At 54.9% G+C, this 23,569-nt stretch overlaps 2 protein-coding genes and 1 long non-coding RNA gene across 12 annotated transcripts in view; 1 reads left to right on the plus strand and 2 right to left on the minus strand.

The window, feature by feature from the left end:
- LOC100412610 (uncharacterized) overlaps positions 1 to 12,906 on the plus strand; it is a 39,807-nt gene extending 26,901 nt beyond the window's left edge. For all 10 annotated transcript variants that reach the window (XM_078343747.1, XM_078343752.1, XM_078343764.1 and 7 more), the window contains 16 exons: positions 252 to 404; positions 1,455 to 1,664; positions 2,443 to 2,643; positions 2,789 to 2,941; positions 3,243 to 3,395; positions 4,686 to 4,814; positions 5,455 to 5,550; positions 6,321 to 6,524; positions 6,670 to 6,879; positions 7,179 to 7,319; positions 8,618 to 8,746; positions 9,508 to 9,603; positions 10,374 to 10,574; positions 10,720 to 10,929; positions 11,216 to 11,365; positions 12,535 to 12,906. In XM_078343747.1, the coding sequence (XP_078199873.1) occupies positions 1,623 to 1,664; positions 2,443 to 2,643; positions 2,789 to 2,941; positions 3,243 to 3,395; positions 4,686 to 4,814; positions 5,455 to 5,550; positions 6,321 to 6,524; positions 6,670 to 6,879; positions 7,179 to 7,319; positions 8,618 to 8,746; positions 9,508 to 9,603; positions 10,374 to 10,574; positions 10,720 to 10,929; positions 11,216 to 11,365; positions 12,535 to 12,801 (2,382 nt within the window). In that variant the 5' untranslated portion in view covers positions 252 to 404; positions 1,455 to 1,622 and the 3' untranslated portion in view covers positions 12,802 to 12,906. The remainder of the gene's footprint in view (positions 1 to 251; positions 405 to 1,454; positions 1,665 to 2,442; positions 2,644 to 2,788; positions 2,942 to 3,242; positions 3,396 to 4,685; positions 4,815 to 5,454; positions 5,551 to 6,320; positions 6,525 to 6,669; positions 6,880 to 7,178; positions 7,320 to 8,617; positions 8,747 to 9,507; positions 9,604 to 10,373; positions 10,575 to 10,719; positions 10,930 to 11,215; positions 11,366 to 12,534) is intronic.
- On the minus strand, positions 5,831 to 7,199 carry LOC144578457 (uncharacterized). Its single transcript, XR_013524285.1, has 2 exons — positions 7,039 to 7,199; positions 5,831 to 6,825 (listed from the first exon to the last, which is right to left on the minus strand). It is a non-coding gene; the product is annotated as an uncharacterized LOC144578457 (long non-coding RNA).
- LOC103790981 (cadherin EGF LAG seven-pass G-type receptor 1) overlaps positions 9,884 to 23,569 on the minus strand; it is a 34,719-nt gene continuing 21,033 nt past the window's right edge. The window contains exons 11-12 of the mRNA XM_078343855.1: positions 20,266 to 20,392; positions 9,884 to 11,696 (exon numbers count right to left, since the gene is read on the minus strand). The gene's annotated coding sequence lies outside the window, so the exon portion shown is untranslated. The remainder of the gene's footprint in view (positions 11,697 to 20,265; positions 20,393 to 23,569) is intronic.

The following is a 23,569-nucleotide window of genomic DNA, read 5'->3' on the forward strand; positions in this document are numbered from 1 at the left end:
ACCAGGTTCCCGGAAGGTGGACTCCTCCTGGAAGGCCCCTCTGCCTATTAGCTCTAGAGCCCGTCAGATTGCCCATGCTCCTTTTCATCCTGGGGGGGCGGTCTCTGCGTTCTCCCAACTCCCACCAGGTCCTTACGTGGTCATCCCATGAATCAGCAGGACCGGCTCCTCCCTCTTCTCCAGGGTGTGGGGTCCCTGGGGTTCAGAAACTACTCTCCTGAGCACCCACATTTATCTCATCCCGGGATTAGGAGCTGCTGCAGGAGGAGAACCGGCAGAAGCTGGGCCTGAGCACCAACCTCAAGCAGGTGGAGGATGAGAAGAATTCCTTCTGGGAACAGCTGGAGAAGGAGAAGGAGGCCACGCACAACCTTGAGAAGCAGGTTGCCACCCTCCACGCCCAGGTTTGGAGGCCCAGGGAACTGGCCAGATGCTGCAGGCTGGAGAGCTGCTGGCCTGGGCACTGCAGGACAGCCTGCCGCCGGGCCAGCCTATTGCCCTTTTTTCCAGGGAAGCCCCCCCCTCCCCCCTGCTGTCCCACATCAGTGCTCTTAGCCTGAGTCCATAAGAGAGGAATCCAGGGGTCTGTGGACTTAGATGGGGACACCACTATTTTCACTGCTATTTTACACTTTATGTTCACCAGTCTAGCTACAATGTAGCACTGCTTCCATTATGAACATAGCCACAGGCCATGGTGCTGGCGGTCCCTGTGCCCTTGTCACCTGGAGAAATGGCCAGTTACCCTGTTAGGGTCATGGCTGAGCTCCTTGGCCTCGTGATTGCCAGGCCTGCACTGAGTTTGCTATCTGATGTGCTACCTGGGGTCACGTGGCTTCCTGAGTGATGGCAACTGCATTTCTCTATACTGGTTGCCTGGGTGATTCCTTATGTTTATTTCATGCCTGTTAAAACATTGTCATGAGAAGGAGTCCCTAGTCCTCTCTATAGAATGTCAAGGGGTCCGTAGACTAATGTCAGGGTCCCTGTCGTAGATCCTATTTTAGGCCTCCACGTGGCGGGCCAGAAGGCCTGAACCACCTCCGGATGGGCGGGGAGTTCATTCCAAAGTCAGGGTAGGAGTCGCCTTCGAGCGCATGTGGTTGCAGGTTTATCTGCAGATGCAAGGGCTGAGTGATGGGGACCCCATGTACACCCCCACAGGGCACTGGCCTTGCTCTCTGGGGGTGGATGAGGGCTTGGAATCCCCTCAGCGGGCCTAGGAGTCAGCCTCCCCGCAGCTTCACACACTAGATGGATGCCTTTCTGCAGAAACTCCATTTGTCTTGCCCCCATGGAGAGGGAAGTGACTGGGGGAGGCAGTTTCATAACTGGGCAGATCCCTGGTGCCCCTTTCACAGTGTGGCAGGCAGGCTCTTAGCTGCCCCAGGGACAGGTGTGTCACCTGAGCAGGTGCCATCTCGGGCATCTGCTTATTCCTTGCTCCTGCCCAGGTGGCCGCACACTTGCGGTGCCTGGAAACCGCAGAGGAGGTGAAGAGGCAGCTCCGGAAGGACCTGGAGGGCCCGAGCCAGCGGCACAAGGACAAGGTGGAGAATACAGAGACATGGCGGCAGCAGGAGCTGGATGACCTGCTTGTGGACCTGGACAACCAGCGCCAGATGGTGTGCCACCTGGAGGAGAAGCAGAAGAAGTTTGACCAGGTGTGTAGCCATCCACCCCATCCTTTGCATTTTCTCTCCTTCCGGCACTCAGCCCAAGGCGAGGGCCTCATCAGAGAAAGCCTGGGCTCCCTCGAGACCTTGCCCGGGAGGGGTAGTGCGGGGCCAGCACTTAGAGGACCCCTAGTCTCTGGCTTGTTGAGGGGCTTGGGGAGAAGGCCAGCGGAAGAGGGTGTCTTCATGCAGTGGGTTGAGGAGGAACTTTTCCTTTCTGGGTTTTCACGTTTGTTTTCAGATTTTCTATAATGAACTGGTTTTCCCGTCATTTAAACCATTTATTTGTGCATCCATATTGCTTCCTTATTCCAAAAGATCTGAGAGAAGCTGAGGGAGATGTGAACACCGGGGCGGGATAGACATCGAACATGGAACTGCAGCGGCTGGGTCCAGCTCGCTGCGTTTTGGGGAGAAAGCTGGACCGAACACACACACACACACACACAATCATTCTTGTGTCATCTCTGGTTGTTGCGCTGTGGTAGTGCGGTTGAGTTTCTGCAGAGACTGTGGGGCCTGTATACTCTATAAAGAATGCACTCTTGACTGGGCATGGGCTTATATGCCTATAAGCCCAGAACTTTGGGAAGCCGAGGCGGGCGGATCACCAGGTCAAGAGTTCGAGAGCAGCCTGGCCAACATGGTGAAACCCCATCTCTACTAAGAATACAAAAATTAGCTTGGGCCCAGCTGCTCTGCCCTGCTGGGGGCTGTAGCTCGGAGCCTGTGGGGCTGAGCCTCATGGTGCCCCTCTCTTTCCCAGCTCCTGGCAGAGGAGAAGACCATCTCTGCCAAGTATGCAGAGGAGCGTGACTGGGCTGAGGCCGAGGCCCGAGAGGAGACCAAGGCGCTGTTGCTGGCCGGGGCCCTGAAGGAAGCCATGGAGCAGAAAGTGGAGCCGGAGCGGCTCAACAAGCAGTTCCGCGTGGAGATGGAGGACATCATGAGCTCCAAGGGCAAGAGCGTGAGTGCCGGGCCTGGCAGCCAGGCCTTGGGAGGGGCCCGAGCGGGGTCATCACAGAGGGTCAACGCATACACATGTACGAGGTCTAGCAGACCCAGGTCCCTGCCAGTCTGTTTGCTCCTGACTTGGGCTCTCTGGGGCTCAGGTCCATGAGCTGAAGTCCAGGCGGCTTCTGGAGGAGCTGGAGGATGAGCTGCAGGACACTGAAAACGCCAATCTGCGGCTGGAGGTCAACCTGCAGGCCATGAAGATCCAGTTCGAGCAGAGTGAGGAGAAGCAGCAGCAGCTGGTCAGACAGGTGTGCGTGGGCTCCTGCTACCCCACGGTGGCCAGGGTTGCCCTGGCTTCACCCAGGCTTCCATTTCCTCCTTCCACCTGGATTGTGTTAGGGCCCTGGACCACGCCTCCCCTCCCCTGTCCCTCCTGTCCAGTCCCCTGTCCCTCGGGTCAGCGACTCACCTTCTTAGAGTTCTTCGAGTCAGTAATGTCCACTGGCTTCCGGAGGCCCCGCAGATCCTGCAGAGGCACCTGGGTTCAGAGCCAGATCAGGGTCTCTGAGTGGGTCCAGCTTCCCAAGCTGTCGGTGTTCCTTCCTCCAGGTGCGGGAGATGGAGGCAGAGCTGGAGGACGAGAGGAAGCAGCACTCCATGGCAGTGGCCGCCTGGAAGAAGCTGGAGATCGACCTGGAGGCGCAGATTGACTCGGCCAACAAGAACCGGGATGAAGCCATCAAGCAGCTGTGGAAGTGGCGGGTAAGGGCGGGCGGTGCCCAGCTGAGCCAGCTACATATGAGGGCGCTGGGTAGGGAACCTGGCAGGGTGGCACCTCTTGGGAAGGTCCTGGGTGCTTCCAGCCCCATCTCACTAATGGAGACACAGGCTCAGAGGTGAGTGGAAACAATAGTCCAACAGCAAACTTGCAGAACGGTGCATGGCTGAGTACATGAAACACAGAAGCAAACAGGCAAGTGCAGGCCCAGGCATGGGGGAGTTCAGAAGGCCTCACCCAGTGCAGACTCCAGCATCAGCCGCGTCCTGATGCTCCAGCCTTCTGGGCTCCGGCGTGATGGTTCCAAGAAGCAGCCTAGAGTGTGGGATACATACTTGGAAATTTTCACCTCACCAATAATTGAAGAATAACGAACACATAAAAACAGCTCTGATATGTCATATCATGTAGCAAGAATAACCGTAGGTTTAAAATACATTTGAGCCAGAGTCTTGCTCTTTTACCCAGGCGGGAGTGCAGTGGCGCAATCTTGTGTCACCACAACCTCTGCCTCTTGGGTTCAGGTGATTCTCCTGCCTCAGCCTCCCGAGTAGCTGGGATTATAGGTGCGTGTCCCCATGCCTGGCTAATTTTCGTATTTTTAGTAGAGATGGCGGTTCACTGTGTTGGCCAGGGTGGTCTCAAACTGCTGACCTCATGTTCTGACAGCCTCGGCCTCCCATAGTGCTGGGATTACAGTGCTGTGCCTGGGCAAAAGAAAATCTGTAAAAGCTAACTGTGGGCAACATGGGGCACAGATACTCTGCTGTTGGCATGTTCTGCTGCTGTGGACTGGCTGCACACACCCAGTCATGCGCTTTGCCTTGGGGAATCTGTTTTTGGAGTTATCTGCAAATGGAAAAAAAGTATTTGACAAAAATCTTTAGCATTAAAATAAATAGGAGGTTGGTAACAAAAGGAAAGGTGTTTCCTGCCTGTGGTGGGGACACCTGCCAGGCTGAGCACTGGTTTCAAGTGGCAGGTGCGCATTAGGGGTGGCACCGTGGGCACTGGTCCCCGGCCCACAGAGGGGACAGAAGTGGAAAATGAAGCTCAGCCTGGGCTTGCGTCCAGTGACCAGCACTGTCAAAGTGTGAGTTATGAAGTGGGACACAGATTTTTGTCCTCAGTTGCTTTTTCTCCTTGTCACCATGGTTGGTTAAATATCAAGCAGAGCACAGCCATCCCTGTGTGTGAGATGACGCTCGAGGGTGGGGGTGGAGGGCCAAGGGCCAAGGACCTGGGTGGGTGCCAAGCCTCTGTCCCTGCCCCAGACCCAGGTTAAACACTGCATGCGTGAGCTGGACGACACCCGCGCCTCTCGCGAAGAGATCCTGGCCCAGGCCAAAGAGAATGAGAGGAACCTGAAGAGCGTGGAGGTGGAGATGATCCACTTGCACGAGGTGGGTTGGGGCTAGGGTCTAACTCAGCTCCAGGAATTGGCTGGGGACAGCTCTCCTGTTACAAAAGGATTCCCCCCAGGGTTCCGTTACATAGTGGGCCTTCCTGGTATGGTGAGATTGTGTGTGAGTGAAATGCCTCACATCAGATGAGGCTCCGTGGCCGCCACCACCTCCTGCCGTGACCATGTTCTGGTGAGGGAGGGTCTCAGCATCCCCATGGCTGCCCTGTCCGTGTTGCACCTGAGCCAGTCCTGAAGTGTTTCCTGGGTCTAGAGGCTGCCCTGCAGTGTGACTTGCCGGGTGTGACTGCATCCAGCGTGCAGCCATCTCCTGCCTGCAGGCTCCGGAGCTGACTCCGGGCTCTGGCTACCCAGAACAGGGCCGGGGCAGCAGTGAGCGGCTCTGTCCACGTGGTCTGCCCTGGTTAGGCCAGGACACTTCTTAGTCATCAACACACCCTGGCACCTGGCTTGATTCCTAGCACTTAAATGTAGTTGAGTTTTATAAACATACAATGCTTTTAAGCTGTAACTTTAGGGGGGCACTAGCCCTGTGAGCTAGAGGAATCCTGGAGGAAGAGCTTTCTGGGGAGGTGGGGCTGGCGAAGGGCTTGAGGTCACATTCTGGATCTTTGTGGCAGGAACTGGCAGCCGCGGAGCGTGCCAAGCGCCAGGCCCAGCAGGAGCGTGATGACCTGCTCGTGGACCTGGAGGAGAAGCTGAAGAAGTTTGACCAGGTGTGTAGCCATCCACCCCATCCTTTGCATTTTCTCTCCTTCCGGCACTCAGCCCAAGGCGAGGGCCTCATCAGAGAAAGCCTGGGCTCCCTCGAGACCTTGCCCGGGAGGGGTCGTGCGGGGCCAGCACTTAGAGGACCCCTAGTCTCTGGCTTGTTGAGGGGCTTGGGGAGAAGGCCAGCGGAAGAGGGTATCTTCATGCAGTGGGTTGAGGAGGAACTTTTCCTTTCTGGGTTTTCACGTTTGTTTTCAGATTTTCTATAATGAACTGGTTTTCCTGTCATTTAAACCATTTATTTGTGCATCCATATTGCTTCCTTATTCCAAAAGATCTGAGAGAAGGTGAGGGAGATGTGAACACCAGGGCGGGATAGACATCAAACATGGAACTGCGGCGGCCGGGTCCAGCTCGCTGCGTTTTGGGGAGAAAGCTGCACTGAACACACACACACACTGTCGTTCTTGTGTCGTCTCTGGTTGTTGCGCTGTGGTAGTGGGGTTGAGTTTCTGCAGAGACTGTGGGGCCTGTATACTCTAAAGAATGCACTCTTGACTGGGCATGGGCTTATATGCCTATAAGCCCAGAACTTTGGGAAGCCGAGGCAGGCAGATCACCAGGTCAAGAGTTCGAGAGCAGCCTGGCCAACATGGTGAAACCCCATCTCTACTAAGAATACAAAAATTAGCTTGGGCCCAGCTGCTCTGCCCTGCTGGGGGCTGTAGCTCGGAGCCTGTGGGGCTGAGCCTCATGGTGCCCCTCTCTTTCCCAGCTCCTGGCAGAGGAGAAGACCATCTCTGCCAAGTATGCAGAGGAGCGTGACCGGGCTGAGGCCGAGGCCCGAGAGAAGGAGACCAAGGCGCTGTCGCTGGCCCGGGCCCTGAAGGAAGCCATGGAGCAGAAAGTGGAGCCGGAGCGGCTCAACAAGCAGTTCCGCGTGGAGATGGAGGACATCATGAGCTCCAAGGGCAAGAGCGTGAGTGCTGGGCCTGGCAGCCAGGCCTTGGGAGGGGCCCGAGCGGGGTCATCACAGAGGGTCAACGCATACACACATTCCGGGTCTAGCAGACCCAGGTCCCTGCCAGTCTCTTTGCTCCTGACTTGGGATCTCTGGGGCTCAGGTCCATGAGCTGAAGTCCAGGCGGCTTCTGGAGCAGCAGGTGGAGGAGTTGAAGACCCAGCTGGAGGAGCTGGAGGATGAGCTGCAGGACACTGAAAACGCCAATCTGCGGCTGGAGGTCAGCCTGCAGGCCATGAAGATCCAGTTCGAGCGGGACCTGCAGGGCCGGGACGAGCAGAGTGAGGAGAAGCAGCAGCAGCTGGTCAGACAGGTGTGCGTGGGCTCCTGCTACCCCACGGTGGCCAGGGTTGCCCTGGCTTCACCCAGGCTTCCATTTCCTCCTTCCACCTGGATTGTTAGGGCCCTGGACCATGCCTCCCCTCCCCTGTCCCTCCTGTCCGGTCCCCTGTCCCTCGGGTCAGCGACTCACCTTCTTAGAGTTCTTCAAGTCAGTAATGCCCACTGGCTTCCGGAGGCCCCGCAGATCCTGCAGAGGCACCTGGGTTCAGAGCCAGAGCAGGGTCTCTGAGTGGGTCCAGCTTCCCAAGCTGTCGGTGTTCCTTCCTCCAGGTGCGGGAGATGGAGGCAGAGCTGGAGGACGAGAGGAAGCAGCACTCCATGGCAGTGGCCGCCCGGAAGAACCTGGAGGCGCACATTGACTCAGCCAACAAGAACCGGGATGAAGCCATCGAGCAGCTGCGGAAGTGGCGGGTAAGGGCGGGCGGTGCCCAGCTGAGCCAGCTACATGCGAGGGTGCTGGGGCAGGAACCTGGCAAGGTGGCGCCTCTTGGGAAGGTCCTGGGTGCCTCCAGCCTCATCTCACTAATGGAGACACAGGCTCAGAGGTGAGTGGAAACAATAGTCCAACAGCAAACTTGCAGAACGGTGCATGGCTGAGTACATGAAACAGAAGCAAACAGGCAAGTGCAGGCCCAGGCATGGGGGAGTTCAGAAGGCCTCACCCAGTGCAGACTCCAGCATCAGCCGCGTCCTGATGCTCCAGCCTTCTGGGCTCCGGCGTGATGGTTCCGAGAAGCAGCCTAGAGTGTGGGATACATACTTGGAAATTTTCACCTCACCAATAATTGAAGAATAATGAACACATAAAAACAGCTCTGATATGTCATATCATGTAGCAAGAATAACTGTAGGTTTAAAATATATTTGAGTCAGTGTCTTGCTCTTTTGCCCAGGCCGAAGTGCAGTGGCGTAATCTTGTGTCACCACAACCTCTGCCTCTTGGGTTCAGGCGATTCTCCTGCCTCAGCCTCCCAAGTAGCTGGGATTATAGGTGTGTGTTCTCATGCCTGGCTAATTTTCGTATTTTTAGTAGAGATGGCGGTTCACTGTGTTGGCCAGGGTGGTCTCAAACTCCTGACCTCATGATCTGACAGCCTTGGCCTCCCATAGTGCTGGGATTACAGGCGTGAGCTGCTGTGCCTGGGCAAAAAAAAAATCTGTAAAAGCTAACTGTGGGCAACGTTGTGGGGCACAGATACTCTGCTGTTGGCATGTTCTGCTGCTGTGGACTGGCTGCACACACCCAGTCATGCACTTTGCCTTGGGGAATCTGTTTTTGGAGTTATCTGCAAATGGAAAAAAATATTTGACAAAAATCTTTAGCATTAAAACAAATAGGTGGGTAACAAAAGGAAAGGTTTTTCCTGCCTGTGGTGGGGACACCCGCCAGGCTGGGCACTGGTTTCAAGCGGCAGGTGCGCATTAGGGGTGCACCGTGGGCACTGGTCTCTAGCCCACAGAGGAGACAGAAGTGGAAAATGAAGCTCAGCCTGGGCTTGCGTCCACAGTGACCAACACTGTCAAAGTGTGAGTTATGAAGTGGGATGCAGATTTTTGTCCTCAGTTGCTTTTTCTCCCTGTCACCATGGTTGGTTAAATATCAAGCAGACCACAGCCATCCCTGTGTGTGAGATGACGCTCGAGGGTGGGGGTGGAGGGCCGAGGGCTAAGGACCTGGGTGGGGTGCCAAGCCTCTGTCCCTGCCCCAGGCCCAGGTTAAACACTGCATGTGTGAGCTGGACGACACCCGCGCTTCTCGCGAAGAGATCCTGGCCCAGGCCAAAGAGAATGAGAGGAACCTGAAGAGAGTGGAGGCCGAGATGATCCACTTGCACGAGGTGGGTGGCGTGGCAGTGGAGAGCGGCACTGCTGCCCTGCAGCCAGCAGGTGGCAGCACAGGGCTTTCAGCAGAGGGCAGGGCTAGGGTCCGACTCAGCTCCAGGAATTGGCTGGGGACAGCTCTCGCATTACAAAAGGATCCCCAGGGTTCCATTACATAGTGGGCCTCCCTGGTATGATGAGATTGTGTGTGAGTGAAATGCCTCACATCAGATGAGGCTCCGTGGCCGCCACCACCTCCTGCCGTGACCATGTTCTGGTGAGGGAGGGTCTCAGCATCCCCATGGCTTCCCTGTCCGTGTTGCACCTGAGCCAGTCCTGAAGTGTTTCCTGGGTCTAGAGGGTGCCCTGCAGTGACTTGCCGGGTGTGACTGCGTCCAGGGTGCAGCCATCTCCTGCCTGTAGGCTCCGGAGCTGACTCTGGGCTCTGGCTACCCAGAACAGGGCCGGGGCAGCAGTGAGCGGCTCTGTCCACGTGGTCTGCCCTGGTTAGGCCAGGACACTTGTTAGTCATCAACACACCCTGGCACCTGGCTTGATTCCTAGCACTTAAATGTAGTTGAGTTTTATAAACATACAATGCTTTTAAGCTGTAACTTTAGGGGGGCACTAGCCCTGTGAGCTAGAGGAATCCTGGAGGAAGAGCTTTCTGGGGAGGTGGGACTGGGGAAGGGCTTGAGAGGAGGGTGCCCAGGGCTGGGAAGGATGGTCTTGTGGGGCTGTGGCTGCCTTGAGGTCACATTCTGGATCTTTGTGGCAGGAACTGGCAGCCGCGGAGCGTGCCAAGCGCCAGGCCCAGCAGGAGCATGATGACCTGCTCGTGGACCTGGAGGAGAAGCTGAAGAAGTTTGACCAGGTGTGTAGCCATCCAACCCATCCTTTGCATTTTCTCTCCTTCCGGCACTCAGCCCAAGGCGAGGGCCTCATCAGAGAAAGCCTGGGCTCCCTCGAGACCTTGCCCGGGAGGGGTCGTGCGGGGCCAGCACTTAGAGGACCCCTAGTCTCTGGCTTGTTGAGGGGCTTGGGGAGAAGGCCAGCGGAAGAGGGTATCTTCATGCAGTGGGTTGAGGAGGAACTTTTCCTTTCTGGGTTTTCACGTTTGTTTTCAGATTTTCTATAATGAACTGGTTTTCCTGTCATTTAAACCATTTATTTGTGCATCCATATTGCTTCCTTATTCCAAAAGATCTGAGAGAAGGTGAGGGAGATGTGAACACCGGGGTGGGATAGACATCAAACATGGAACTGCGGCGGCCGGGTCCAGCTCGCTGCGTTTTGGGGAGAAAGCTGCACTGAACACACACACACACTGTCGTTCTTGTGTCGTCTCTGGTTGTTGCGCTGTGGTAGTGGGGTTGAGTTTCTGCAGAGACTGTGGGGCCTGTATACTCTAAAGAATGCACTCTTGACTGGGCATGGGCTTACATGCCTATAAGCCCAGAACTTTGGGAAGCCGAGGCAGGCAGATCACCAGGTCAAGAGTTCGAGAGCAGCCTGGCCAACATGGTGAAACCCCATCTCTACTAAGGATACAAAAATTAGCTTGGGCCCAGCTGCTCTGCCCTGCTGGGGGCTGTAGCTCGGAGCCTGTGGGGCTGAGCCTCATGGTGCCCCTCTCTTTCCCAGCTCCTGGCAGGGGAGAAGACCATCTCTGCCAAGTATGCAGAGGAGCGTGACCGGGCTGAGGCCGAGGCCCAAGAGAAGGAGACCAAGGCGCTGTCGCTGGCCCGGGCCCTGAAGGAAGCCATGGAGCAGAAAGTGGAGCTGGAGCGGCTCAACAAGCAGTTCCGCGTGGAGATGGACATCATGAGCTCCAAGGGCAAGAGCGTGAGTGCCGGGCCTGGCAGCCAGGCCTTGGGAGGGGCCCGAGCGGGGTCATCACAGAGGGTCAACGCATACACACGTTCCGGGTCTAGCAGACCCAGGTCCCTGCCAGTCTGTTTGCTCCTGACTTGGGCTCTCTGGGGCTCAGGTCCATGAGCTGAAGTCCAGGCGGCTTCTGGAGCAGCAGGTGGAGGAGTTGAAGACCCAGCTGGAGGAGCTGGAGGATGAGCTGCAGGACACTGAAAACGCCAATCTGCGGCTGGAGGTCAACCTGCAGGCCATGAAGATCCAGTTCGAGCGGGACCTGCTGGGCCGGGACGAGCAGAGTGAGGAGAAGCAGCAGCAGCTGGTCAGACAGGTGTGCTACCCCACGGTGGCCAGGGTTGCCCTGGCTTCACCCAGGCTTCCATTTCCTCCTTCCACCTGGATTGTGTTAGGGCCCTGGACCACTTCTCCCCTCACCTGTCCCTCCCGTCCGGTCCCCTGTCCCTTGGGTCAGTGACTCACCTTAGAGTTCTTCAAGTCAGTAATGCCCCCTGGCTTCTGGAAGCCCCCCAGATCCTGCAGAGGCACCTGGGTTCAGAGCCAGAGCAGGGTCTCTGAGTGGGTCCAGCTTCCCAAGCTGTCAGGGTTCCTTCCTCCAGGTGCGGGAGATGGAGGCAGAGCTGGAGGACGAGAGGAAGCAGCACTCCATGGCAGTGGCCGCCCTGAAGCTGGAGATTGACCTGGAGGCGCAGATTGACTCGGCCAACAAGAACCAGGATGAAGCCATCGAGCAGCTGTGGAAGTGGCGGGTAAGGGCGGGCGGTGCCCAGCTGAGCCAGCTACATGCGAGGGTGCTGGGGCAGGAACCTGGCAAGGTGGCGCCTCTTGGGAAGAGCCTGGGTGCTTTCAGCCCCATCTCACTAATGGAGACACAGGCTCAGAGGTGAGTGGAAATAATAGTCCAACAGCAAACTTGCAGAACGGTGCATGGCTGAGTACATGAAACACAGAAGCAAACAGGCAAGTGCAGGCCCAGGCATGGGGGAGTTCAGAAGGCCTCACCCAGTGCAGACTCCAGCATCAGCCGCGTCCTGACGCTCCAGCCTTCTGGGCTGCGGCATGATGGTTCCGAGAAGCAGCCTAGAGTGTGGGATACATACTTGGAAATTTTCACCTCACCAATAATTGAAGAATAATGAACACATAAAAACAGCTCTGATATGTCATATCATGTAGCAAGAATAACCGTAGGTTTAAAATACATTTGAGTCAGAGTCTTGCTCTTTTACCCAGGCTGGAGTGCAGTGGCATAATCTTGTGTCACCACAACCTCTGCCTCTTGGGTTCAGGCGATTCTTCTGCCTCAGCCTCCCGAGTAGCTGCGATTATAGGTGCGTGTCTTCATGCCTGGCTAATTTTTGTATTTTTAGTAGAGATGGCGGTTCACTGTGTTGGCCAGGGTGGTCTCAAACTCCTGACCTCGTGGTCTGACAGCCTCGGCCTCCCAAAGTGCTGGGACTACAAGCAAGCACCACCATGCGTGGCCTTCATCGGGCCTCTTTTTAAGCATCAGTAGTCAGTATCTGATGTGAATTTCCTGCCGTGTGGTAGTGCGTGCCTGTCTGTGTTAACCCGCTGTGGTTCACCTGTGTACTCGCTGTGGTGTCACCTTTTATGAGCTGGAACAAAAGGTGGCATTTTACACTTTTCTGCCTTTCCTGTTGTAACTGTTCCTGTTTGCCTGAACTCTGTGTGCTGCTGTTGTGCATGAAGATGTCTGACCACTATTTTGTGGGAAGATTTCTTTGAGAGCGGTCCTGTCCAGCTGAGCTGTGGCTCCCAAGGCTTTGCCTTGCTTCTGTTTGGTGGGAGCAGCCAGGCGCCTGATTTCCCTCTCAAATTTGCTGTGGGATTTGTGTGCTGTGCTGTGGCCTCCCTGGCCAGGCCCCACTGACTCTGCCTCTGCCTCTGCCCCCAGGTGTGGGGACCTGCCGTTTGCCCCAACGAATGCTCGGACGAGGAGGTGGATGGCAAAGCGGAAGGAGCTGAGGCCAAACCTCTGAATAAGCCTTTTCTCCTTCAGCCTGAGACAGATGGACAGGCGGACACTGCAGCCTCCCCTTTTCAGACCCTGCCGCACACCTCCCCCGACCTTGGGACTGCTGTGAACGTGCCTCCCATCCCCATCCCGTCTCCCTCCAGGCCCGAGGTTAGTTTACCTGCACAGTTGATTCAGCATGGTTGAAAATCTACCACCTGCACAGATATTCTTGAAAGCAGAAAAAAAGATTTTCTTTTTTTTCTTTTAATAAATAAAATTCTGAGGCTTTCTCACTGCCTTTCTTTAGAAGAGAGGAGCTTGTCCTCACTGGTCTACACTGGTTGCCGAATTTACCTGTATTCCTAACCGTTTTCTATATGCTGCATTGAGCCTTGCAGCAAGAAGGCATTTTTTTTAAAAGGAAACAAACTCAAATCATGAAGCAATACGAAAGCTGCATATGCCTACAAGGCTCTGTATTCAGGGCGCAGTTGCTGTCACAAAGGAGCGGGTGGAACTCCCGCCCTCCCATGTTTTATATAATAAAAGTCCCTGAGCATGTGTGGCAGCGGTCACCACTGCAGTACGCTGGTCTACAGATGTTTTCCACCGAGCGCCACAGTAAACAGTGCCATGTGCTACCAGCTGTGTGTAGCATTTGTCTGTGGCAGGGGGTCCACGGATGTGACTGGGCCTGGCTCCTGTGGCCTGTGCCGGCTCTGCATTGTGGGGGAGCCAGACTGGCTGTTGCGTAGGCTGGGCTAGCTGTGGTCAGTTGTGCAGAAAAGGAAAGGTGGAAAGGTGGGCCGGGCCAGATCTGAGGAGGCTAAGAGTATCTTAGAAACCTTGGTTTCAGGCTGGCGTGGTGGCTCACGCCTATAATCCCAGCACCTTGGGAGGCCTAGAAAGGTGGATCACCTGAGGTCAGGAGTTTGAGACCATCCTGGCTGACATGGTGAAACCCTGTTTCTATTAAAAATACAAAAATTAGCTGGGTGTGGTGTGTGCCTGTAATCCCAGCTACTCAGGAGGCTGAGGCAGGAGAATCAGTCTAACCAGTGAGTTGGAAGTTGCAGTGAACCAAGATCATGCCACTGTACTCCAGCCTGGCAACAGAGCGAGACTCCGTCTAAAAAAAAACTGGACGTGGTGGTGGCAGGTGCCTGTCATCCCAGGTACTGGGAGGCTGAGGCAGGAGAATTGCAGTGAGCCAAGATTGTGCCATTAAACCAGCCTGAGCAATGAGAGCAAAACTCCATCTGGGATAAAAAGAAACCCTGGTTCATTTCAGTTCTGAGCACCTACTAAGTGCAGCACGCTGAGCTTCATTAGGGATAGAGGCACAAAATGGGCCCAGACCCTAACATGCGGGATCTTTCCTACTCTGAAAACACACCTGCTCTATGGAGGTGCAGCCCGGTGCTGCGGATGCCCAGTGGGGATTGGAAGCTCTTCATAGGACTGACAAAGCTTTTGTTCATTCATCCTTTCAACGGAGCCTGAGCATAAACCAGCCACTTGCTAGGTGGGGGGAGTAGGAGGGCAGTGAAGGCAGATGCCCCTGTGATTGGTTGCAGGGAAGAGGCTTTCCTTGGAGAAGGCTGTGGCATTCTCTGGAATGTGTGCATTTGGCTGGTAGGGTTGCTAGGGAAACCTCGTGCTGCTACACAGGACACCGTTCAGGCCTCCGACAGAAACCTGTGCAACCTCTGAGCAGGTGCCCTTTCAGCCCCTGGGCAGGGAGGAGGAAATGACGGGAGAGCTGCTGAGACCGGGCACTGGAGAGCTTTGTGTGCTTCTCTTTCCCTTCAATAACATTGGAGTTTCAGGCTACAGAGTCTGTCCACGCTTGTTATACACCAGACACTTCTAGGTCAGGTTCCAGCTCCACCACTTCCTGTGACACTGGGCAAGGGGCTTTGCCTCTGTGCTTCTCACCATGGCTCACGTTTCAGGGGTCGGCTTTGGTGGCCTGAGGTTCGAATGCCCTTCTGCTTTCTCCTGGGCACAAGGGTAGTTCATCTGCACTATTGACACAGAATAGTTTAAAAATCTGACGGGGCACAGTGGCTCAGGCCTGTAATCCCAGCACTTTGGGAAGCTGAGGCAGGTGAATAATCTGAGATCAAAAGTTTATGACCAGCCTGGTGGCCAACAAGGTTAAACCCCTTCTCTGCTAGAAATGTAAATTAGCCAGGCGTGGCAGATGCCTGTAATTCCAGCTACTCAGGAGGCTGAGGCAAGAGAATTGCTTGAGCCCGGGAGGGGGAGGTGTCAGTGAACATTGCACTCCAGCCTGGGTGACAAGTGAAACTTAAATAAATAAATGAATGAATGAATGAATAACTGCCACCCACAGAGATATTTTTGAAAGAAAAAAGTATTCTCTCCCTTGTAGTAAATGATAACATTCCAAGGCTTTCTCACTGCCTTTCCTTTCAAACCATGTTTAGAAGAGCGCAGTGTGACAAGCTCAAAGCAAATATTTGTTATCACCTAATTTGTCAGTGGGATTTAGGTGCTATCTGCTCATTGTCTCCACTGAGTGAGACACCCTGTTGGAGGGAGAATGGCCTTGGTGGGAGCACCTTTCAGTTAACTTCCATCTTCAGATAACTCAAGCAGACAGCACGAGATGCTATTTTTTGGCCAGGCGAGGTGGCTCACACCTGTAATTCCAGCACTTTGGGAGGCCAAGGCGGGGATCACCTTAGGTTGGGAGATTGAGATTACCCCGACTGACATGGCAAAACCCCATCTCTACTAAAAATACAAAATTAGCTGCGCATGGTGGCACGTGCCTGTAATCCCAGCTACTCAGGAGGCTGAGGCAGGAGAATTGCCTGAACCCAGGAGGTGGAGGTTTCAGTGAGCCAAGATCACACCATTGCACTCCAGCCTGGGTAACGAGCAAAACTCCGTCTCAAAAAAAAAATGGTAAGTTTATATCTTCCCAGTGAATGGACCTTTTTATAGCAGCACTGTCTCTAAATATCACCGTTCCTCCTCAAGCCGAGTTAGTCTGCTCATGGTATACAGCTCCAGGCTCACTCCGGCTGGTATTTATCTGTCATCTCCCTTCTCATCATTCTCAACCTTTACACCTCTTGTAAGCTCCACACGTGGGCTGACTCTGACCCCACTTTACCTTCTAAGCTCTATGTCATGAGCAAGGTCCTATTTTTTTTTTTTTTTTTGAGACAGAGTCTTGCTCTGTCACCAAGCTCAAGTGCAGTGGCGTGGTCTCAGCTCACTGCAACCTCTGCTGCCCGGGTTCAAGCAATTCCCCTGCTTCAGCCTCCTCAGTAGCTGGGACTACAGGTACATGCCACCATGCCAGGCTAATTTTTTTGTATTTTAGTAGACAGGATGATCTTGATCTCCTGACCTTGTGATCCACCCACCTCGGACTCCCAAAGTGCTGGGATCACAGGTGGGAGCCCGAGGTCCTATCTTGAGCTCACTGGCAGGGTGAAGTCACAGGGCTGTCAGGACTAGTACCCTCAGTACAGGGACACAGACTAGATTTCCCAGCTATGGCCACCGGTGCCTCACTGGGCTCCATGCCAGCGGCCGGACTGTGCCAGCCAGGGTTCTCAGCTCTCCTCACTGGATGCTGCCACCCCCTGGGTGTGCTCTGGTCTCTGCACCTCCCTAGCCCGCTGCCTGGAGGACCTCTCTCCAGCTTTCCATCTCAGCCATCTCAGCCACTTTCCAGGGCAGCCTCTGCTGTCACCCAAGATGGGGAACACCCCTCAGGGATGCTTAGCTGTGGAATCACCAGCTCCAGGAAGGTGGGGACCCAGACTGCTCGTTCCATTCCCCGCTATGTTCCCAGCCCCAGGCACACAGTAGGTGCTCATTCATTGTACAACTACTGACAGTGTGAATGGTGACTGAGGTAAAGGGTTAAATGCACCCAAAGTCACTGAATTCAGCAGCTGAAGATCCAATGTGGTTCAGCTCTCCCCATACATAATTTCAGAAAAGGGCCCCGGCCGGGCATGGTGGCTCACACCTGTAATCCCAGCACTTTGAGAGGGCAGGTGGATCACCTGAGGTCAGGAGTTTGAGGTCATCCTGGCCAACATGGTGAAACCATGTCTCTATGAAAAACAGAAATTAACCAGGCATGGTGGTGCATGGCTGTAATCCCAGCTACTAGGGAAGCTGAGGCAGGAGAATCGCTTGAAACTGGCAGGCAGAGGTTGCAGCGAGCCGAGATCATGCCACTACACTCCAGCCTGGGTGAGAGAGAGAGACTCCATCTCAAAAGAAAAAAAGAAAGGGCCCCCCCCATCTCCCAATAAAGAGGGTGGTGAAGTGCTTGGACCTGCTGGTAAATACCACGCCGCCACCCACAGCCTGTGACCTGGCAGGTTCCTCTTGGCCATCTGTGAATCAGAGGTGGTGGCGGCGAGGAGGACGCCAGCCAGGGTGCTTGCATGGGACTGCTAAGGCAGGTGGATCACCTGAGGTCAGGAGTTTGAGACCAGCCTGGCCAACATGGTGAAACCCCGTCTCCACTAAAAATACAAAAGTTAGCTGGGTGTGGTGGCGGGCCTGTAATCCGAGCTACCCAAGAGGCTGAGGCAGGAGAATCTCTCAAACCCAGGAAGCAGAGAGCTTGCATTGAACCAAGATGGCACCACTACACTCCAGTCTGGGCAACAGAAGGAGGCTCCATCTAAAAAAAAAAAAAAAAACTAAAAACCCCACAGGCAATTCCTGCGTACGCGGAAGGTAAACGTGTCTCCTCCACAGGTGCATGCAATACCTCTTGGACTTCCTCGTAATTCTATCATGGCCTTACGCTTTTGGCTGAAAGACTTACCCTCACTTTACAAAGAAAAGGAGTACTTGTGGGAATACGACATGAATGTAATTTTCTTTGTTCAGCAAAACCTTTTACTGAGCACTGATTAAGCGGCAGGCATTCTCACAGACCCACGAGAGCACGTTCCACATCATCCTTAGATGGCAGCTCTGAGGAGAGTGCGGATGTGACCCTCATCTTCCTCCCAGGTGAGAAAAGCAATGCTTAAAGGAGCTAAACAGGCTGGGTGCAATGGCTCACGCTTGTAATCCCAGCACTTTGGGAGGTCAAGGCTGGCGGATCACCTGAGGTCAGGACTTCGAGACCAGCCTGACCAACGTGGAGAAACCCTGTCTCTACTAAAAATATAAAATTAGCCAGATGTGGTGGTGCACGCTTAAGATCCCAGCTACGTGGGAGGCTGAGGCAGGAGAATGGCTTGAACCTGGGAGGGGGAAGTTGCAGTGAGTTGAGATCACTCCACTGCGCTCCAGCCTGGGCAACAAGAGCAAAACTCCATCACATAAAAAGAAGAAAAGCTAAACAACTCGCTGAGCATGGGCGGAGCTTCAGGTTTCAGTTATGTGGACTGGCAGGCTTGATGCTTCAATTGCCATGGCAACGGGCATCTGTACCCTCCTCACCCGTCCTGTTGTTCCTGCTTCACCCTTACTATGACGTGTTCTATCATTACCACCAGCACACAGATGTCCTATGCCCCCTCCACATGTCTCTATCACAGCTCATTATATAAACTTTTCAAATTTCCAGATCTGTTACTATACTTTTTTTTTTTTAAGACAGGGTCTGGCTCTGTTGCCCAGGCTGGAGTGCAGAGGCACAATCTCAGCTCACTGCAGCCTCTGCCTCCTGGGCTCAAGCCATCCTCCTACCTTAGCCTGCCAAGTAGCTGGGACTACAGGCACGCATCACCATGCCCGGCTAGATTCTGTATTTTTGGTAGAGCCAGGGTTTTACTATGTTTCCCAGGCTAGACTTAAACTTGTGAGATCTAGTGATCTGCCTGCCTCAGCCTCCCAAAGTGCTGGGATTACAGCTTGGAGCCACCACACCCAACCTTATTATGCATTTCTTACAGGCATTGAACATGTCTTTATAAAAAAGGCTGGGCATGGGGGGCCTGGGGGCATAGCTCAATGGTAGAGCATTTGACTGCAAAAAAGGCTGGGCATGGTGGCTCACACCTGTAATCCCAGCACTTTCAGAGGCCTAGGCAGGTGGATCACCTGAGGTCAGGAGTTCGGGACCTGCCTGGCCAACATGGTGAAACCCATCTCTACAAAAATACAACAATTAGCCGGGTATGGTGGTGGGAGCCTGTAATCCCAGCTACTTTGGAGGCTGAGGCAGGAGAATCACTTGAATCCAGGAGACGGAGGTTGCAGTGACCTGAGGTTGTGCCACTGCACTCCAGCCTTAGCGACAAGAACAAAACTCTGTCTCAAGAAAAAAAAAAAGAAAAGAAAAATTGTGCTAAAATACACAAGGCATAAAACGTGCCCTCTTGGGTGCTTTGAAGTGTGCAGCCCGGCAGCGTGTGCTCACGTTGCTGTGTTTTCTGTGCTTTTACAAACCAGGACACCTGTCCAGGCCCCAGGCCCCTGGGGCGTTTCTGCATTTACAAGCTCTGGTTCTCTGGTATCTTCTGGAAGGGGTTGTTTACCATATGGGACTGAGCCAGGAAGCCAAGATCAGGCTGGGCCAGGGAGGCCGAGCGCTCATGGGCCTGGGCCTGGAACTGCCCCTCCTGTGGCTCCTTCAACGCTCTGGGCCCTGGGTGTCCCTGGGGCCTGCAGCAATACCCCAGGCTCCCTCCACTGGCTCGGGGACTGTTCAGAGACTCTGGCTTTGGGGCACCTGGACCATGGGCACCTCAGACTCCCACTCCAGCCTCCTTTCTTCTGCCTCTATTTCAGCTTCCTTGGTCCGCATGTCGCCTGGCATCCTGGCCATGAGAACACCTCCAACCCCGCCCTTATATGAACCAAGTCCACTAACCACTGACGCCCTCTCCAGGCTGGGTCCTGCTGGGGAGTGCCCTCTGCCTGTGAGACGGGGGCACAGGCAGGGCAGCTTCTCATGCACAGTGCATAGAAAGCCACAGCCCTCCTCCAGCCCTGCCTCAGGACTGACTCACCCTTCCAAGAATGTGACAGAAACCAGGGCCACTTCACATCAGAAAGCCCTCGGGAAGGACGGTGGTCTGGGTGCCTGAGCCACAGCGCGGCCCTGGGGAGGGGCCAGGGGAGGCCACCCAGGCCTCTGGTTCTGCCTCCTAGACACCGAGTCCCCCACAGGCCGTGCCCAGGCTGGCTCCCACCTCCTTCCTGTCTGGGTAATGGGAGGCCAGGACAGCAACCAGGCCACTCCCCAATTCATCTGCAGGCTGACAATAGCCGGCTCACATTCCCAGGCTGCTTAAAATGCCAGAGGCTAAACATTAGCCGCCCAGCCTTTTGTCCTGCGGCCCTGCGTGTGGCCCCGAGGGAGCGCACCCACTGTGCCCAGCAGCTGTCACCTCCCTTACAATTAAAGCAGTTGGACAGCGGCACCTTCCAGCAGACCCACTCTGAAGCGAGGGGCAGATTGGGGAGCTCCTCTGAGAGCTTTGGGTCTGTCATCCCAGGGTATAAAGCATAAGCAGGGCTCTGAAAACCCTTGTCACGGGGCTTTGTTATGGAAATCCTCATGGACTCTGGCCAGTCCTGGAATGGTTTTTAACTGGTTGATGTGCTTTGTTCAAAACACTTGCGGTGGAAGATTTCATTTGAGGAGGGGGCAGACTCGGGGGGTAGGCCTGGTGGGCACAGCGGCCACAGGCGGATGCCCACCTCATGCCTGGAGATGTCCATGAGCACCGCGAAGCTGGCTGTGTGGCTGCACTGGCACGTGACATGCGTCCGGTTTCTGGACAGGAGCTCGCATCCCTGGGCAGACCACCCTCCCGTCCCACTGATGCTGCGAATAGAAGAGAGAAGGGGCGGGGGTGAGATGGTTCCCTCCACCCATGAGCCTGTCGGGGGCAGCCTCTGCCCAGCCCTAGGGGCTCACGGGCCACGCTGGCCAAACCAAACATCAGGTACTGTGCATGATGAAAGCCCCGCGTCCTCGCAGGCTGCTCACCACCATGTTCCTCGCCAGCCCCTGCACCGAAAGTAAGACACCTGTGGCCAGGTGTGGTGGCTCATGTCTGTAATCCCAGCACTTTGGGAGGCCAAGGTGGGTGGATCATGAGGGAAGGAGTTTGAGACCAATCTGGCCAACGTAGTGAAACCCCATGTCTACTAAAAATACAAAAAATCAGCTGGGTGTGGTAGTGTGCACCGGTAATCCCAGCTACTCGGGAGGCTGAGGCAGCAGAATCACATGAACGCAGGAGGCAGAGGTTGCAGTGAGCTGAGATCACACCATTGCACTCCAGCCCGGGCGGCAGTGCAAGACTGTGTCTCAAAAAGAAAAATAAATAAATAAAAGCCACCCAATGAAGGCAGGACCATGGGAAGTCTCCCTTCCCTCCTGTGTCTTGTCAGGGCCTCCAAGGAGCAGCCTCTGAAGTTCAAGTTCTACGTGTCCTCTGGCAGCAAAACTCAAACGGGGCCGTCTCGTGTCCACCACACGCCCTGCTGCTGGAACCGCCCACTGGGGTTCACAGAGCTGCAATGCACTCCTGTCTCCTTCTGAGGACAGACGCTTTCACGAGAACATCTCGCCTTCCTCTGACACTTGCATCTTCAGATTGAACAATGTTTTATGGGAGCTGCCCAGATGGGCTTTCCTGATGGGAAGCCCCAGATAGCAAGCTGTTATGAGGTGTGCCTCAGCTTCAGACAGGGCCCTGCCCTCCCAGACTCTGGGAAAATCACACCACCTCTCAGATCCTTAGTTTGCTCACCTATAAAATGGGACATGAACATTAATATCTCTGCCATAAACTTTACAATCTGGGAATAACAGGTACAGCATAAAGCAGAGAGCAGGGCATTAGAGCCAGAGCTAACAGCCAGGGTGCAGATGAAGGCCCGGGACAGACAGCTGGCCCGACGTCCCTCATGGTGAAAGGGGCTCCTTTGGTCTCCCCTTTATAAGCCAAGCGCCTATTGCATTCCAGGTGCTGTGCTGGTTGCTCACTAACTAGGACTTGGAAGGCACAGAAGCAGGAGAAGAAGGCTGGGCTGAACAGGCTCCTGGCATGAGCTCGCTCACCATGGCATGACCCCCCCACAGCCGCCACTCATGGCTCTCCACTCTGCCCAGAAGAACGGTGGTGGGGGGAGGGGGGAGTGTTCCCGCTGCACAGACACCCCCAGATACACAACGTTCAGCCGATTTGAGCCTGGGGGTGCTCACGCTCTGACTCCCCAAGTCCTGCTTGGTGTCTCCCCTTCCTGGCACTCCCTCCCAGTATGTGGAGACACATCAGGTCTCCCCACCAGCTTGTGCTCCCATCCTCCCACCACTCCCCAGTTCTAGTGTTTTCTTCTAAACAGAGACAGCAAAAGTGAAAACGAACCAGCAGAGTAGAAGCAAGCTCCTGGTAAAGACAGAGCAACTCAAAGAAGTCAAGGCCTCACATAAACCCTGCAGCTAAAAAGGCAAAGTGAAGCACAAACACCACCGGCTCCCAGGAGAGCTGAGCCACGCGAGTCTGAACCCACTCTCACGTGTGGGTGAGAATCATTCTGCTTTTTCTAACTATAAAACACCTTTCCCTCACTGGAACACACACTGAAACACAGACTCGGGCACACCACCTCCCGCCTTCACCACTCTGCTGGCTGGCTCTCTGATGCTGCTTCTGGCCTGTACTGTGGCCAGATGTGGCCACTTGGGGGTAAAGCCAGTCCCCAAAGCTGGGCTGTGTCGGCCTCTTGGGCAAGACTAGGATCAGGGGCCCTTGTCTGTTATGGGGACCACACACATAGCTAGGGGTTCCCACTGTCAGCAGAAGGGCTCCTGGGCCCAATCTCTGGGTCTGCCCTCCCATGTGTGAACAGGTCTCTGTCTTATCCAGCAGTGAACTGGCCAATACACTAGTGTGGCTGCTGCATCTTGGGAGTCCTGCAGGTGAGGAGCCCCTTCCTGGGTGTCAGCCTTGAGGGATCTCTCTGTGCACCTCCATGTCTGCCTCTCCACATGTGGGTCTGCGTGCACCTGTGTGTGTGCATCTGTGTGTATCTGCACATGTGCATCTGTGGGTATGCACCTGTGTGTGTGCATGTGTGGGTGTGCATGTGTGCATGCACATGTGTGTGTGCATGTGTGGGTGTGCATGTGTGTGTGCACCTATGGGTGTGCACCTGTGTGCACGCATCTGTGTGTGCACCTGTGGGTGTGCATCTGTGTATGTGCACTTGTGGGTGTGCACTTGTGTGTGCGCATCTGTGTGTTCACCTGTGGGTGTGCATCTGTGTGTGGGCCTGCATGTGTGTGTGTGGGCCTGCATGTGTGTTTATATGTCTGCGTCTCCATGTGCGGGTCTGTGTCCGTCTGTGTGTGGGCATCTGGGGGGTTCTGATGCTCCCACAGAAGCAGAGCAGGAGGCTGACTGCCCCACAAGGGGCTGGAAGGGGAGACACAAACCACAAGGGACCATCCTCATGGGATGCTCTGCCACTGATCCCCCGACCCTGTGGTGCTCCCTGCCTTGGCAAAGCCCTCACATGGGGATGTGGGACTCCTGGTGCCGCACTTATGCCAGGGAGTGGTTCCAGAATACGCAGACGGGCTTGGTTCGCTCCTCTGTCTCCAGCAAAGCAAACTCCACCAGGACGGGCCTCTCCAGGGGTCTTGGGAGCGAAGCCCCCTCACTGTACACCAGCGTGCTCACCATCGGGGTATTAATGATGGGCCGGTGAGGCAGCCTGAGGTCAAGAAGCCAGAGCATGTGGACAGACACGATTAGGAAACGTTCACTGAAATCCCATACAAACGCCCTGAGGACATGCCACAGATGTGTCTCCAGGGTACACAGAATCACACGCAGAGAGCTCGGAGCCGCAGGCCCCACAATGTCTTCATCCCCCTGCACAATGTGCAGGTTTTATCACTGACACAGCCCACAGGGAGATGTGTCATCTTCGGGTCAGAAATTCAAAAAGAAACAGAAGGCACAGGTGCGAAGACATTACAGCCGAA

This window comes from Callithrix jacchus, chromosome 1 (assembly GCF_049354715.1).
Source record: "Callithrix jacchus isolate 240 chromosome 1, calJac240_pri, whole genome shotgun sequence".
NCBI lineage: Eukaryota > Metazoa > Chordata > Mammalia > Primates > Cebidae > Callithrix > Callithrix jacchus.